The sequence below is a fragment of the Patella vulgata genome, chromosome 7 (assembly GCF_932274485.2).
Source record: "Patella vulgata chromosome 7, xgPatVulg1.2, whole genome shotgun sequence".
NCBI lineage: Eukaryota > Metazoa > Mollusca > Gastropoda > Patellidae > Patella > Patella vulgata.
The window spans coordinates 60,488,213-60,503,891 of record NC_065885.2 but is presented as its reverse complement, the minus strand read 5'-3'; the positions used below and the strand labels follow the sequence as shown (position 1 = coordinate 60,503,891).

General features: G+C 37.0%; 1 protein-coding gene across 1 annotated transcript; it reads right to left on the bottom strand.

Moving 5' to 3' along the window:
* Positions 1-5,339: 5,339 nt before the first annotated feature.
* On the bottom strand, positions 5,340-15,325 carry LOC126827537 (uncharacterized). Its single transcript, XM_050556994.2, has 6 exons — positions 15,250-15,325; positions 13,995-14,112; positions 12,838-13,079; positions 11,878-12,019; positions 9,847-10,206; positions 5,340-8,322 (listed from the first exon to the last, which is right to left on the bottom strand). Exons 2-6 carry the CDS (start codon positions 14,080-14,082, stop codon positions 7,454-7,456), a joined length of 1,701 nt encoding a protein of 566 aa, XP_050412951.2. The 5' UTR covers positions 14,083-14,112; positions 15,250-15,325; the 3' UTR covers positions 5,340-7,453.
* Positions 15,326-15,679: the final 354 nt, after the last annotated feature.

Sequence of the window (15,679 nt, the reverse complement as noted above, 5' to 3'; positions counted from 1 at the left end):
CAGCAAATCGCCTTTACATTATCTAGTTTTTAACTATTATAATTTATAGTGAGAACTGCCAACTCGTTATCTAATATCCCATAATGTATCTTTAATAGATCAATTTGTATTCAGTGAGTAGGTTTAACCTCGCTTTCCCCACATTTAAATGTTTTGATAAAGGATTAGGAGGTTAGTAGACCATGGGTGTAGGACTATAGTCGGTTTAAATTAATTAGTATGACTGGTGTAAACTTCTCACTCTAGTTATTGTTACTGGTGAACACTTCCCACTATCAGTAGATTGGGCAAATTAGTGAAATCAGTTTACTAATAAATTTACATTGTGAGCTGTTTTGATGTAATAATTAATTTGAAATAAAACCAATTCAACTACTGATATTTAATCACAGCTTATCAGTTGATATATATAGCTCATCTGAATCACAAATGGTTATTCCAAAATGGCGAACGCTCTGGTTAACTTTAAATACATTGCTAATACTAAAGGTGGTCAGATTTAGTGCTAGATGGTTTTAAATTCAGAGTTAAGTCTAGACGTAATACTATCATATACTGGGAATGTTGCAAAAAGTACTGTACAGCTAGGGCTACCATTCGCAATGGTATTCTAGCATCTCCTCTTCCTCAACATTATCACCCTTCAGAGGAGGACAAGATAGCAGTTCCTGGACTTAATTAAGACTGAACAAGACGATGTAGAACTAACCATCAGACAATTAGAATCTGGGGGCAGACTTGCTCCCAAAAGAAGAAAGTACCGCCGTCTTGATGAGAGAATCGCAGAAGGGAAGAATTTATTAATAACAGGTTCCAAGACCCCAATTGAATACCTCAATGCAGTTATGAATTTTGTTGGGCTGTGAATTGTCATGTTTATAAACTGTTAAAAATATATACACTATAAAAATGTATTTATTTATTTAGTTAATATATGTCTTTGGTTTATTTATTTATTTAGTTAATATATGTATTTGTTTATTATATATCTGTACTTATTATATATCAAACTTTAAAAATATTTATACTATAAAAAGGTATTTATTTACTATATTACAGACTATACTTTAAATCCCCTTAAACCCCATTTGTTGGTTAATCAGTCATGGCCTAGTGGACCTTGACTCTAAATAATACATGTGGGGAAAGTGAGATGTCCCCAGTGAGTAGTAGCATAACAGTTTAAAATCAATGAGTTCAATATAATTAAAGATACATTATGGGAGATAAGATAAAGAGATGACAGTTCTCGCTATAATAGTTAAACACTAGATAATGTAAAGGTAATTTGCTGAAAATTCCAGTCAAATTGATCCACTAAGAGCCGAGAAAGAAGCGGTTGAAATTTTTGCATAGTCTCGGTCATCATTCCTATAATCATTAATATAATGTATCTTAATATAGTCTCGATTATCCACTTTTATTGATTTAATTATCAATAGCCGTTAGCGGCATATAGGAATCTAATCCAGCCAACATCGAAGGCTAGTCTTGACATCGAGAGTTTATTATGGTCTGGATAAGTTAATTAATGTCTCGTTGATAATTTAGATAACATTTCAGGCCTAAAGAAAGACTTGTAATAAGCAGATTTTGCTCTTGCATAATGCATGTTTAATAGATTGGTCTGTACTAAGTAAGTACTGGTATAACAGTTAAAAATCAACTCACTAGTTAGTAGATCAATCTGTATTCAGTGAGTACTAGTATAACAGTTTAAAATCAACTCACTAGTTAGTAGATCAATCTGTATAAAGTGAGGACTGGTATAACAGTTAAAAATCAACTCACTAGTTAGTAGATCAATCTGTATTCAGTGAGTACTAGTAAAACAGTTAAAAATCAACTCACTAGTTAGTAGATCAATCTGTATTCAGTGAGTACTAGTATAACAGTTAAAAATCAACTCACTAGTTAGTAGATCAATCTGTATTCAGTGAGTACTAGTATAGCAGTTTAAAATCAACTCACTAGTTAATAGATTAATCTGTATTCAGTGGGGGGGGGGGTTGGATGGCTGAATGGTTAGCGTGCGCCCGCTGTATCATAAAGTCTGTCATTGAGTCGACTGGCGTGGTTTCGAATCCCCGGTTGTACGTGACAAGGAGTAGGGTCGCCTGTCCAACCTCGTGGGTTTTCTCCGGGTCCTCCGGTTTCCTCCCACTGCTAAAGACCCCTACGCGCAAGCGAATTATTGAAATAAAATTAAACCATATGTTAGTCCCGAAATGACCTAGTTTGTGTCGAGTGGACGTTAAACCCCATTTCTCTCTCTCTCTGTATACAGTGACTTGTAGCATAACAGTCGTCAACTCACTAGTTGATAGATTAATCTGTATTCAGTGACTGGTAGCATAACAATAATCAACTCACTAGTTTAAAAATTATAATACCCATGTGTACTTTGTAGGCACTAGTTTAATATATTCAAAACAAGCCGTCATATCACTGTATTTCGTGAATTAAATTGCTAAACAATGAAATTAACCAACCAAAAAAGCTCGTGTCGGTCTAATTACATCCCCTTTGTATAAGTTTAAAATTCATCCGCCATGATACGTCTGTAATTGTGACATTATTGTTTTAGCATAGGATAAATAATACAGACGATAAAAAAAGAACAGTTCATAAATTATGAAATTCATTTTACTAAGAGTTTTTGTTTTTGAGCAATCAATGCAGCAATTAGGCCTGTATGTTTAATAATTGAAACTTGAGATGCATTAAAGATATATTGTCCCGAAAGTATTTATCAGGTGGTTATTTCCAATAAAAGTATGGCAAATTACTGTGTTTTTTTCACTGCGACGTTTCAACAAGATTTCACAAGTCGTTATCAAGCATATAACACAAATAAAATTTTAACGTTTAGTTTTCGCTGTATGATTATATGCATTTAGTGGCTCGGGTGTGATCCTAGTGTTTGGTCGAGAAGGTTTCTAGTCAGTGGTACATGGCAGTGGGGATGGCAGTAGCCCTGGCAAGGAGTATGTGTCTAGTCGTTTGGATGGTACATAAGGGGTATGCGAAAACGGTGCTAAGCGTTTGGATGGGACGCAAAAATGAGATCCACTGGTTTACTAGACAAGGTCCCATATACACATAGGCGTGCACATAAAAGTCAAAAGATCATTGGTATTCGATATAAAGTAGACCATAGCTAAAAGTAGACCATAGCGCCGCTGTCCGGTCCACATTTCCCTCAGTCACAGCCCACTGTGGGGCGTATGCCCGTCTTCATTAGCCCAGTCGGCGTAGAGCCGTGGGACATTAAACCCCATTTCATTTCCTATTGCGCTAAAATCACGCCAGAGACATTAAATTCTAATTCTAAATGTCCTTCTACAAATATAATTATTCTAAAGAATTAATTAGAGTTTATTAATCAATTAAAGGTATAAAACACACACATATATATATATAATTACAATACAGATATTTCTAAATGACACAATTAAAGGTATAAAACACATATATATATAATTACAATACAGATATTTCTAAATGACACAATTAAAGGTATAAAACACATATATATATAATTACAATACAGATATTTCTAAATGGCACAATTAAAACATATCCAGGTCGAGAATTAAATAAATCTATCTAAATAAATTATAATTCCGAGGAAAATGATTCTATCTATCCAGGTCGAGAATTAACTAGATCTATCTAAATAAATTATAATTCCGAGGAAAATGATTCTATCTATCCAGGTCGAGAATTAACTAGATCTATCTAAATAAATTTTAATTCCGAGGAAAATGATTCATTGGCCAATCACGCTATTTTACCGAGATTTCGCCTAATAGTTTGGATGCAGCTATGGCGGGTGTGGCGCCAGGCAGGGTAAGCTTACTCTTCCGGACACCTGTTACCACTGTTTGTCGTGTATTTTGTACACGAGGAGCAGTCCATTTGCTGATTACACTATTTAGCTCGAATACACTATTTTGCCTATAACGTTTTTTAGGACTTCGAATTCTGTCTTATGGTTTGGATTGTTCGTACTTGGTTTTATTTTAATTCTATCTATCCAGGTCGAGAATTAACTAGATCTATCTAAATAAATTGTAATTCCGAGGAAAATGATTCTATCTATCCAGTGGTAGACAATTACGCCACAATATTTATATATATGCCAAGCCTCAAATCAGTTTCACACAATTATAGTCACTAAACAAACGATCATGTTGTACTTAATAAGCTATGACCATTAATCATGTATAAATAATAGACTGAAAACTGGTTCCAAGAGTCGTCCATAACATCCAAACACTTTTGAGTAAAAGATAGGTTACGTGCCCTTGTTTTGAAATTTTCTGAAACAGGCCCCAGATCTATATTTCGTTTCGTTTTTTTTTATACTTTCGATGGCCTACACTACATGAAGATCTGACCGGTTGTTGTGGAAGGTCGCGACAGAGGTGAGAGCGGCTTTTGGCCCTATGACGTCAGACATTGATTAACCAATCTGCGTTGACGTTTCTAGTGGTTTACCCACAGTACCGTGCATCGCACGCTAATAACTCGCCGTGACATACCGTTTCATTGGCTAATCGCTCACGCCATCCAGAACGCAGGTTACAAAACAAATCTTCCAGATCATAGTGTTGTGAAGACAAGTAAAACGAAATTTTGAACTATAAAAAACGAAACGAAATAGGAACTGTGTTTTAATCAGATTGTTAGTATGGATACTGATTTCGATCCATCTTAGCTATACATGCAAATAACCAGATCAAAATCTCTAACAGTAAGTACAGGATGACCACACCACACACAAAACAAACAAAAAATCTAAAAGACAAATCTCCGAACAAGACATAATATATAGACATTGCCAAATATAAACAAATATCAAATCAAGTGAATGGATCAGGGGCTAGCCGTGAGCGTCCACTGCGCTGTATAGTCATTGGCCCGTAATGGTTCAGGCTTTAATTAAAATGAAAAAAAAAAATAATGATGATTTACAAAAAAGACGTGACAGAAATAATGCGACCGATCTTGACAGTGGTCGTCTCTTCCATGGCGATAGTCTGCTAGTTGAGCCATGAGCTAGAAAGGCAAACAATATATAACCCCGAAACTTGGAACTTAGTCCCGAAACTACCTGTTTTGCGTCGTGTGGACGTTAAACCCCATTTTGCCCTTTCTAGAAACCTTAATACATATTACTACTTTCATTTTTTATTTTAACAAATCAATCGCTGAATCTACTAAACAATACTTTAGACAAAAGATACAAATATTTATTTTATATAGAACTTCAACGGGCTTTGTTAAATGTTAACAAAATATCTCGATGGTAAAATTATTTATAAAAAAATTAAAAAAAATTAAAAGATGAAGATAAACACAAAACACAATATAGTAAGAATTAAATTAAAAATTAATAGCACACCTGTAAAATTGAAACGGTTTTAAATTTTGTTTTCTTTTTAAAAATATACTCATTGACTATTTATTGCCTATTATAGATTTGGGGGGGGGGGGGCGAATGGATAGGACGTGCGCGCTGTATGATCAGGTCTGCCATTGAGTCAACTGGCATGGTTTCGATTCCCCGGTTGTTGGTGATAAGGTCATCATTACTAAACTCGTTAATATAAACAGCATAGTCTCGATTATCCACTTTTTTGATTTAAAATCAACGGTCGTTAGCGGCATATAGGAATCTAATCCAGCCAACATCGAGGGCTAGCCTTGACATCGAGAGTTTATTATGGTCTGGATAAGTTAATTAATGTCTAATTGATAATTTAGATAACATTTCAGGCCTAAAGAAAGACTTGTAATAAGCAGATTTTGCTCTTGCATAATGCATGTTTAAATGTTATTAAATCAGTGTTGAGATCAGCTGGTGTCGGCATACCTTTTATCTTTTCATCGTACCGTGCAACAAAGTAGTGCAGCTTAACGGTTGTGCTAATATTTTTGGATATATAATTATCTTTATATACAAAGTAATTATCAACAAATACAAAATAATTATACAAAGTAATTATCAACATATACAAAGTAATTTTCAACATATACAAAATTAATTATGAATGAGATGAAATTAGATGACGAACATGGAATGTTGAATACTTTAGCAAAATTATACACTTTCTTAGCAAGTGAAATTGGCGTCTGATTGCCAGATACTGAATATATTTTTTTTCAAATTTTGTGAACATCAAAGTCAATATGCATAAATGGCTTAAAGATGCATTATGTATGATTTAGATAAAGAGCTGGCTGTTCTTGCTGTAATAGTTCAAAAATAGGTAATGAAAAATGAATATATTAAAATTTCAGTTAAATTACTTTATTCTGAGCAAAGTTATAAATGTTTGAGGTTTTGAAAGTCTCCATTGTCATTGCTAATAGTGCATGTGACCTAATCCAATTAATATCCAACAATCCGATTGCTTTGAGAGTTGATTAAGGGCTTGTTATGTAAATAAATAACTTATAGAAAATTTGAAGCAAGAAAAATACCTACACTAGGCAGATTTAGCTCTAACATAATGCATATTTTAAGTCAAACGGTCAATACAACTGAGCATAATTCCCAATCACTTTTTTACAGCCATTAATTGAAATAAATTTTGAAATGTAGACTGTCTGCCACTTCCTCGACATTTTATGTACAAAGCAAATATTCATTTGCAGCAGCTAGCCTATCAAATTTACCGAATTTAGATTCATTTTCCATCAATCTTAATCCAAGAAGCTTCTGTTTGGGGATACAATTTACAATAATTTTGTTAGCTCTGTAAATGGCAATGGATCATTACTGAAGATTAATATTTTAACAAGTTTTAAATTCAAGGATTATATTAATATATGGATTTATTATTAGATGGATTAATCATCCAGTCCCCCTGTGGTACTAAGGCACAAAGTCCATGCAATAAAATCTCTCCGTTCCTGCTGTACAAAATCCATGTGATAAAATCCCATATGGTTCCAGTCCACAAAGTCCACATGATAAAAACCCTGCTTTCCCAACAAAAGTCCCTGTGGTTCCTGATGCAAAACCTTCAACTAAAGCTCAGGTTAATAAAACCTTGTGGTTCCGATGCATAAAAAGGATGTTAAAAACGCCAAAGTGGTTCATAAAGTTCATGTTAATAAAAGCCCTAATGGTTCTGGTTTATATAGCTCATGTCAAAAAGACCTTGTGGTTCTGGTTCATAAAGCTCATGTTAAATAATAGCCCCATGTGGTTCCGGGTCATAAAGCTCATGTCAAAAAGCCCTTGTGGTTCCGGTTCATAAAGCTTGTGTCAATAAAACCCCTGAGATCCAAAGCTCACAGACTTTTGATTATACAGCTCCAATGAACTCAACCAGTAACTTCATCTGCTTTGTACAGCTTGGTCCTGGACAGTTTCCTAATTGCATGGTAATCATTTTAAACTATAGAATATAAAAAGGCAAATAACTACATTTAAGTTTTATCGTCTCATAAACTCTACTCCACTTTCAAGGTTCCCTGAATCTGAATCCTCCTTAAGAAGTCTTTTTCCTGAATTGTGGCTAGCAGCAGAAGACATACTAGCCGGGGAATGACGCCCATCTAAGGGTGTGTACCCTCGCTGTACAAGATAGGAATAGATTGGTGGATCAGTTGGTTTAACAGATGGAACATGAACAGGTTCGGGTTGATGTTGACCGGGTATGTGACCTTGTCCTGGATAATGTGGCGGAGGATAGCCCGGTGGAACCTGATAGGGAACACCTTGGACGGGCATGAACTGTTGCTGGGGGTGGTAAGGTTGATACTGCTGGGGCATCATTCGTGGATCTTGCATCATCTGAGGATAAAGTCGTGGATCAATGGGTGTCATGTGAGGAGGAAGGGTCTGGATGTGACCTGAATCTGGTAGTGGTACTGATTGAGAACCATGACCTCTAGGTGCTGGTTGAGGGTGAGCAGATTGTTGTGCATGATTACTTTCCACATTATCTGCTTCTGGTTCTTCTTCTTCTGCTGCTTCTTCTTCTTCTTCTTCTTCAACCTCCTCTTGGACCTCATCTTCCACTTCTGATTCATCTATTTCTTCACCATCTTCGACTTCCAAATCAACAGGATCCAGACCTACTGACGATGTTTTAACCGGGACCTTTTTTGGACGATGGTGACTCCTCACGGGTACTTCCCTCTCTACATAAGTATCTTGTGGATGGTCATCATCAGCACCAACATATGAATTTCTGGTGGCTGTATAATAACCTGGTGGTTGCGTTTCACGACTACGATCAGTTCGTCCAGATCTACTGGACAATGCTTTGGAATGAGATCTTTTTGGTGGAAGGCTGTGCTCTGAAAGAATAAATAAAAAAAAAATTTGGTCAATAATTCTATGACAATTTAAACAAATGAAATAAAATGGGGTTTAAGTCCTACAATACTGAGTTACTTCAAAAGCAAAGTATTGCACTTTGGTCAATTCTGGTGCAGAGAAAATAGTCTCCAGAGAGAGAGAGAGAGAGAGAGAGAGAGAGAGAGGGAGGATACAAACTAGGTAATTTCGGGACTAACATATGGTTCAATTTTATTTCAATTATTCGCTTGCGCGTAGGTGTCTTTTGCAGTGGGAGAGAGAGAGAGAAATGAGGTTTAACGTCCACTCGACACAAACTAGGTCATTTTGGGACTAACATATGGTTTAATTTTATTTCAATAATTCGCTTGCGTGTAGGGGTCTTTAGCAGTGGAAGGAAACCGGAGGACCCAGAGAAAATCTACGAGGCTGGACAGGCGATCCTACTCCTTGTCACGTACAACCGGCGATTCGAAATCATGCCAGTCGACTCAATGACAGTCTTTATGATACAGCGCGCGCACGCTAACCATTCAGCCATCCAACCCCCCAGAATTTTCAAGGTTTGATCCAGGCTAAAATATAGTGAGATTGGTCATCATTTAACAGGTATTTAAAAATACATTATGTAAGATTTAGATAAAGAAATGAAATGAAATGAAATGAAATGAAATGAAATGAAATGAAATGAAATGAAATGGAGTTTAACGTCCTACTGTTCTGCTCCTAACCTGGGCTAATGAAGACGGGCATACGCCATACAGTGTGCTATGAGGGAAATTTTGTCTGGACAGCGGCACTACGGCCTACTCTTATATCGAATTCCAACTGCCAAGGGATCTTTTACGTGCACGCCAATGTGTACACGGGACCTCGGTTTTTCGTCCCATCCGAACGACTAGACAGCTTTCCTTGTCAGCCCCTCCGTCCTGCATCACTGACAAGGGAGAACCACGCCGGAAAATCTGGGTGAACTTTCTCGGCCAATGCAGGGATCGAACACCCGACCTCCAGGCTAGAGAGCTAGCGTCTTACCCACTTAGCCATGTGATCCCCCTTTAGATAAAGAGCAGACCATTCTAGTTATAATAGCTCAAAAATAGATAATGTAAATATTGAAAATTTCATTCAAATTACTTCAATCTGAACCAAGTTATCACTGTTTTGACAAGATGTGAGCATTGTGGTAACCAGGGCACTGGTATATTCGAGACTTAGCCTCGCTTTCACATTTTTAAATTAAATTTTTAAATGGTGAACCGTTCTAATCTAATTAAAATCTCGAGTATCCGATGCCATCAAGCGTGATTATGGTCTTGTTTTGTTAATAAATGTCTAATTAATAGTTTATATAACATTTCAGGCCTAAAGAAAGACCTAGCTGTAATATGCAGATTTAGCTCTTGTATAATGTATGTTTAAGAACAAAAAAATATTGTTAGATAATCTCTGAGCTTGGTTTAATTTGTATAGATGGAACTGTCTAAAATGACAATCAGAGATTTGAAAACATCATATCTTACCATCATCACTGTATTCACTGTTGGCACGGTAACGAGATCTAGAGGGATACCGATAACCAGGATTCTTGGAGACTTCCGACGCCCAAACACTACTGGTGTCTGACAAGTCGCTCTTAGACATTCTGGTAGAAGGTTCGTAGGCAGAGTTGGTCTTAAGATGAGAAAGAGGTTGTTGTTCCCACCGTCTGCTCAGCCCCTTCTGCTTACGGTAACAAAAGATGCTGATGATAATGATGGCGATTGCAATGATGAGGAACAAACCACCAACTATACCAACGATAGCTTCTGTTGGGAATTTTCTATGATAGTTGTAACCAAAATCAGCGCCATTATTATTTTCATACCCAGGATCTTGTCCAGCTGAAATGAAATGAAATGTGGTTTAGTATCACTGCTTTTCTGCATCAACCTTGCTAATGAGAGAGAGAAATGGGGTTTAACATCCACTGTGCTGAAATATTAAAATGGCCAACTGATTTACGTGTGACCCGGATAAAACCTATGAGATTGGACAGGCGACCCTTGCTAATGACAACAGACATACACAAAGCAGTGTGCTAACTGGGAAATTTAGCTTCCACACTGTCTTTTCCCGTCTGCTTTTCTTCTGAATTATCACAGAATCCTTGATTAACTCTTAAGTGACCCAGAGGTTTGACGTCATAAAAACCATGTCATAACAGTAACCCATGATTAGGAGAACATTTCTGTTTTTAACGTGTCAAAATGTCAAATCTGAAGTAAACAAAGGAGTGAAAGTCGTCTATTTATAAGGGAAGTAACTCTCATTATGCTAGGAACATTGCATTCAACTAACAGATTATGTCAATAAAAGTCCCTGTGGGTACTTATGGTAACATTATAGGTGTCCACAAAACGACTTGGGTCAGCTATGAGTTAATATACTTTCATTGTCAGCTTACCTTATGGAAAAAGAGAGGGAGAGAGAGAGAGAAATGGGTTTTAACTATCACTCAACACAAACTACGTCATTTCGGGACTAACATATGGTTCAATTTTTATTTCAATAATTCGCTTGCACGTAGGGGTCTTTAGCAGTGGGAGGAAACTGGAGGACCCGGAGAAAACCCAAGAGGTTGGACAGCCGACCCTACTCCTTGTCACATACAACCGGGGAATCTAAACCATGCCACTTGCCTCAATGACAGACTTTATACAGCACGCACGTGCTAACCATTCAGCCATCCACCCCCCCCCCCCATACCTTATTTTACAATTTATAATCTCTTGTAAGAGTGCGCTTGGTATTTGATTTTAGTTACTCATGTCAAATACCGCGACATTATTTAAAAATTGCCGCGATTGAAGAATCATTATACATTATTGTATTCAAAATGTCTGAACGGCCTGCAAAGCGTCCCCGAACAGATTTGACATTAGATGTAAAGCGGCAACTTATAGCAGATTTCGAGAAAGTTCCACGACCTGCGCAGAAGGAATTAGCCGTTAAGTATTCATTTTTAAAGGGAATAGCATTCTGATGATTCGAAGCTACAATATAAAAATACTTCCGGTTTTCGAAGTTACAGTATTTCCGGTTTTGGAGAAAGCTCGGTATTCCGACACGCTGTGTGATCTGAAATATTGTAACCATCCCATACGATGTTGGATGTGACAGAGTCCACTGTACTTGTAAAAGGTGTAATATAAAATTAATACTATTTACCTGTCACAAATGTAGTATAAATACTATATAGATGTCAAAGGTGTAACTACTATATCAATATAAATACTATCTACCAGTTCGTTCGTTCGTTTCTAGAGTTTTACGTCCACTTCCACCTAAGGTGATATCGTAGACAAAATGTTTCCTAAGAAACTTACTGGAGGAAGCCATAGGGATTAGGCTTGGTCCAGTTTAATTTGAGACATAGTGTCTTTGCAGGGAATGTCCAAGGTAAAAATCTCATCCAAAGGAGAAAGTTTGGGGGGATATTTACCTGTCATAGATGTAGTATAAATACTATATAGGTGTCATAGGTGTAACTACTCAATATAAATATTATTTACCTGTTATTGGAGTTACTACTATGTCAATGTCATAAGCCGTATTACGTATATCTTGGCGTTGTAACAGAAATGTAACTTTATCCCCGGTCGTCACTAGATAGTTCATACTAAGTTCAGCTCCTTTGTTACAATCAAATGAATCCTGGTAAAAGAGACGGAGTGAAATTAGGTTTAAAGTCCAATCGAGTAACATATTGTAAATTTTATTTCAATAACTCACTTGCGCGTAGAAGTCTTTAGCAGTGGGACCAGAGAAAGCCACGAGTTTGGACCATTCAGCCTCCCAACAGCCGAAATCCTAATTATAATATTTCAATAATTCCCTTGTGTGAAGGTGATTTACTCGTAGCATCGGGCAGAAAGAAGAGGACCCGGAGAAATCCCACTAGGTTGGGAGGGTGATAGACTAAATGCCTCTCCACCCTGGCAGCGGTCTGAGGAGTACTGAATTTAGTGACATGTGGTTTCTTGGGGGCTTTTAATGTGTTAAAAGTATTCATATAAATTCCCTCCAAAAAATTAAAGATACATTATAGGAGATTAGATAAAGAACTGGCAGTTCTCACTATAATAGTTTAAAAATTAGATAATGTAAAGAGGATTTGATGAAAATTTCAGTCAAATTGATCCACTCTGGACCGAGAATTTAGCGATTGAATTTTTGGTCTAACCTTGATCATCATTACTAAAGTCAGTACGATAAAAACATAATCTTGATTATCCAGTTCATGATTTAATCATGAATGAAAGCAGCAAATCGGATCCTAATCCAGTAAATATCGCAGGCTAGTGATGACATCGAGAGTTGATTATGATCTGGATATGTTAATTAATGTCTAATTAATAATTTAGATAACATTTCAGGCCTAAAAAAAGACCTGCAATAGGCAGATTTAGCTCTTGCATAATGTATGTTTAATGTTCGAAATGATGTATAACTGGAGCGAACTTCCAACTTACCAGTGTACTTTGTGTCTTCTCTCCATCATATATAGAGAAATATACACCACAGTCTTGTATCTTAAGAGCGCCTATCTCGATTTTAAACCTAGACACTTCATAAGGTCTTTCTGTTTGTAACGCTATAGTGCACGTCGTTGGTCCCGGTCCGCTCTGTGTTGATCCTTGACCTTTGATGGTCGTCCGTGAACTATAAACGTTCCTGATTGGTCCATTACAATCGGCAGAACTATCTAAATAGACTGAAAAATAGAATAAAGCAGAATTGTTATTACTTTATTTCACTAAAGCAAACAAGCTGTCAAGGTTTTTTTTTTTAACATGCATACCAACATGTACACTGAGGACCTTGTCTTTTTGTCCCATTCTACCGTGCACACTGAGGACCTTGTCTTTTTGTCCCATTCTACCGTGCACACTGAGGACCTTGTCTTTTTGTCCCATTCTACCGTGCACACTGAGGACCTTGTCTTTTTGTCCCATTCTACCGTGCACACTGAGGACCTTGTCTTTTTGTCCCATTCTACCGTGCACACTGAGGACCTTGTCTTTTTGTCCCATTCTACCATGCATACTGAGGACCTTGTCTTTTTGTCCCATTCTACCATACACACTGAGGACCTTGGCTATTTGTCCCATTCTACCCAGGCACCATGTCCATGCTGAAATTTCCTACAGAGCTTTCTCCGCTAACATCGATATCACACCCACGACGTCCTGGTTAGTGAGCCAGCGACTTACTCACTAATACACTGTTGGTCCCATAGGGGCTTCAGAGAGAGAGAGAGAGAGAAAGAGAGAGAGAGAGAGAGAGAGGGGGAGATTTAACGTCAACTCGACACAAACTAGGTCCTTTTAGGACTAACATATGGTCCAATTTTTTTCAATAATTTGCTTGCGCGTAGGGGTCTTTAGCAGGGGGAGCAAACCGGCAGACCCGGAGAAAACCCACGAGGTTGGACGGGCAACGCTACTCCTCGTCACATATAACCTGGGAATCGAAACCACTCCAGTTGACTCAATGACAGACCTTATGATACAACGCACACACACTAACCATTCGGCCATCACCCCCCCACCCCCCCGCCGAGTATAAGATCAAGTTATTTCATCCCTTAATCGACGTTCAAGATCAATAAAACATATATATATCTTACATTGTAAATTATTAACATTTTGTTCTAATGGTGAGCTGTATAATGGTAACCATAACAACAGGAGCAAAACCTGTTTCCTTGACGCCATTCTGTAAAAATGTCTTCCAGATTTCACATTCTGAAATTAAATCAATAGTTATTAAAGATACATTATGGAAGATTAGATAAAGAGCTGACAGTTCCCACTATAGTAGCTAAAAACTAGATAATATAAAGGGAATATGGTGAAAATTTCAGTCGAATTACATGTACTACGCTCTGGGTCGAGAAAACCTCCTTTTAAAAACACTGTAGCCTCAATTGTCATTGTTACTGCTGATACGATAATCAACAAAGTCTCAATTATCCATTTTTGTGGTTAATAATCAACAGCAGATCGGATTCAAAACCAATGAGAGAGTTTAACATCCACTCGATACAAACTAGGTTATTTCGGGCTAACACATGTTTAAGTTTTATTTCAATAATCTGCTTGCATTTAGCAGTGGAAGAAAACTAAAGGACCCGGAGAAAACCCATGAGGTTGGACAGGACCCCACTCCTTGTCACGTTCAAGCGGCAAATCGAAACCATGCCACTTGACTCAATGCAGACCTTGTGATTTCACGTGCATGTTTTAAACCACTAGGCCCCCTCCCCCTGACCAATATAGACCTAACAATGATTACAATAAGCCTCCAAAATAGATACGATACAGGCCTTTCCATTCAGTTATCAATATTTTACAAAAAAATACATTGTTACATATGCTTCAATTTTTTTATAAATACAGGTAATCGACAGGTAACCATCTATTGCATTAAAGATTGACAGGTAACAATCAATAACACTATAAATATTTAAGACATATATGACATACATGACTGTGCATTATAAATAGAAAATAACTGACAACAATGGGGATATAAATTTGAAATTTTCTTTTTCATTAGGAATCTACGTATAATTTGACTTATAAACAGTTCATAAACCACGAATAGCATTTCAGAAGAACTCAACTTCGTTTCGGTAGAGTTGACTGCACAGCGCAATTCAGGAGTGAGTCATGCTTAAAAAATGGATTGGGGGATACAAAATTAAATTATTTGATAATTTGGCAGTGACGGCCTTTAGTCTATAATTTGTTTTGTCAACACAAAACAAGGTGTGTTATTTGGAGACACGTGGCTAAACGAAAGCTACGTCTAAAAAGTAAAAGTTTTATAACGGCGTCTTAAAAACGTTTGAAATACAAATATTTACAGTTCTCGCTCACCTTAAATCATTATTTCAAAAAATGTTGTTGTCTTTAATCCGCCATCTTGTATCTATTTATAGATGATAGCCGTGGGACAATTTTACCTGTACAGTCAAAACCAGTCGATAAATTGTCACCTGGCCGTTGTACCTGTTAAATAGATTTATCTCCCTTTAACAGTCATTACCTCTGTTCCCCGATGACACGAAACACGTCAAGCAAGATGTTTTAAGGGGACAGGGGATTATAATTAGGCACACCCGCATATTGTTTTCAGAGTCGCATTAACAATGATACAAATGGTGGCAACTTAACAAAAACTATTGCAATAAATAATGGCCCATAGACAGGGGCGGATCCTTGAATCATCGAAGGAGAGACACAGAGAGAAATAGGCTTTGACGTCCACTCTACACGTACTAGGTCATTTTGGGACTAACACTTGGGT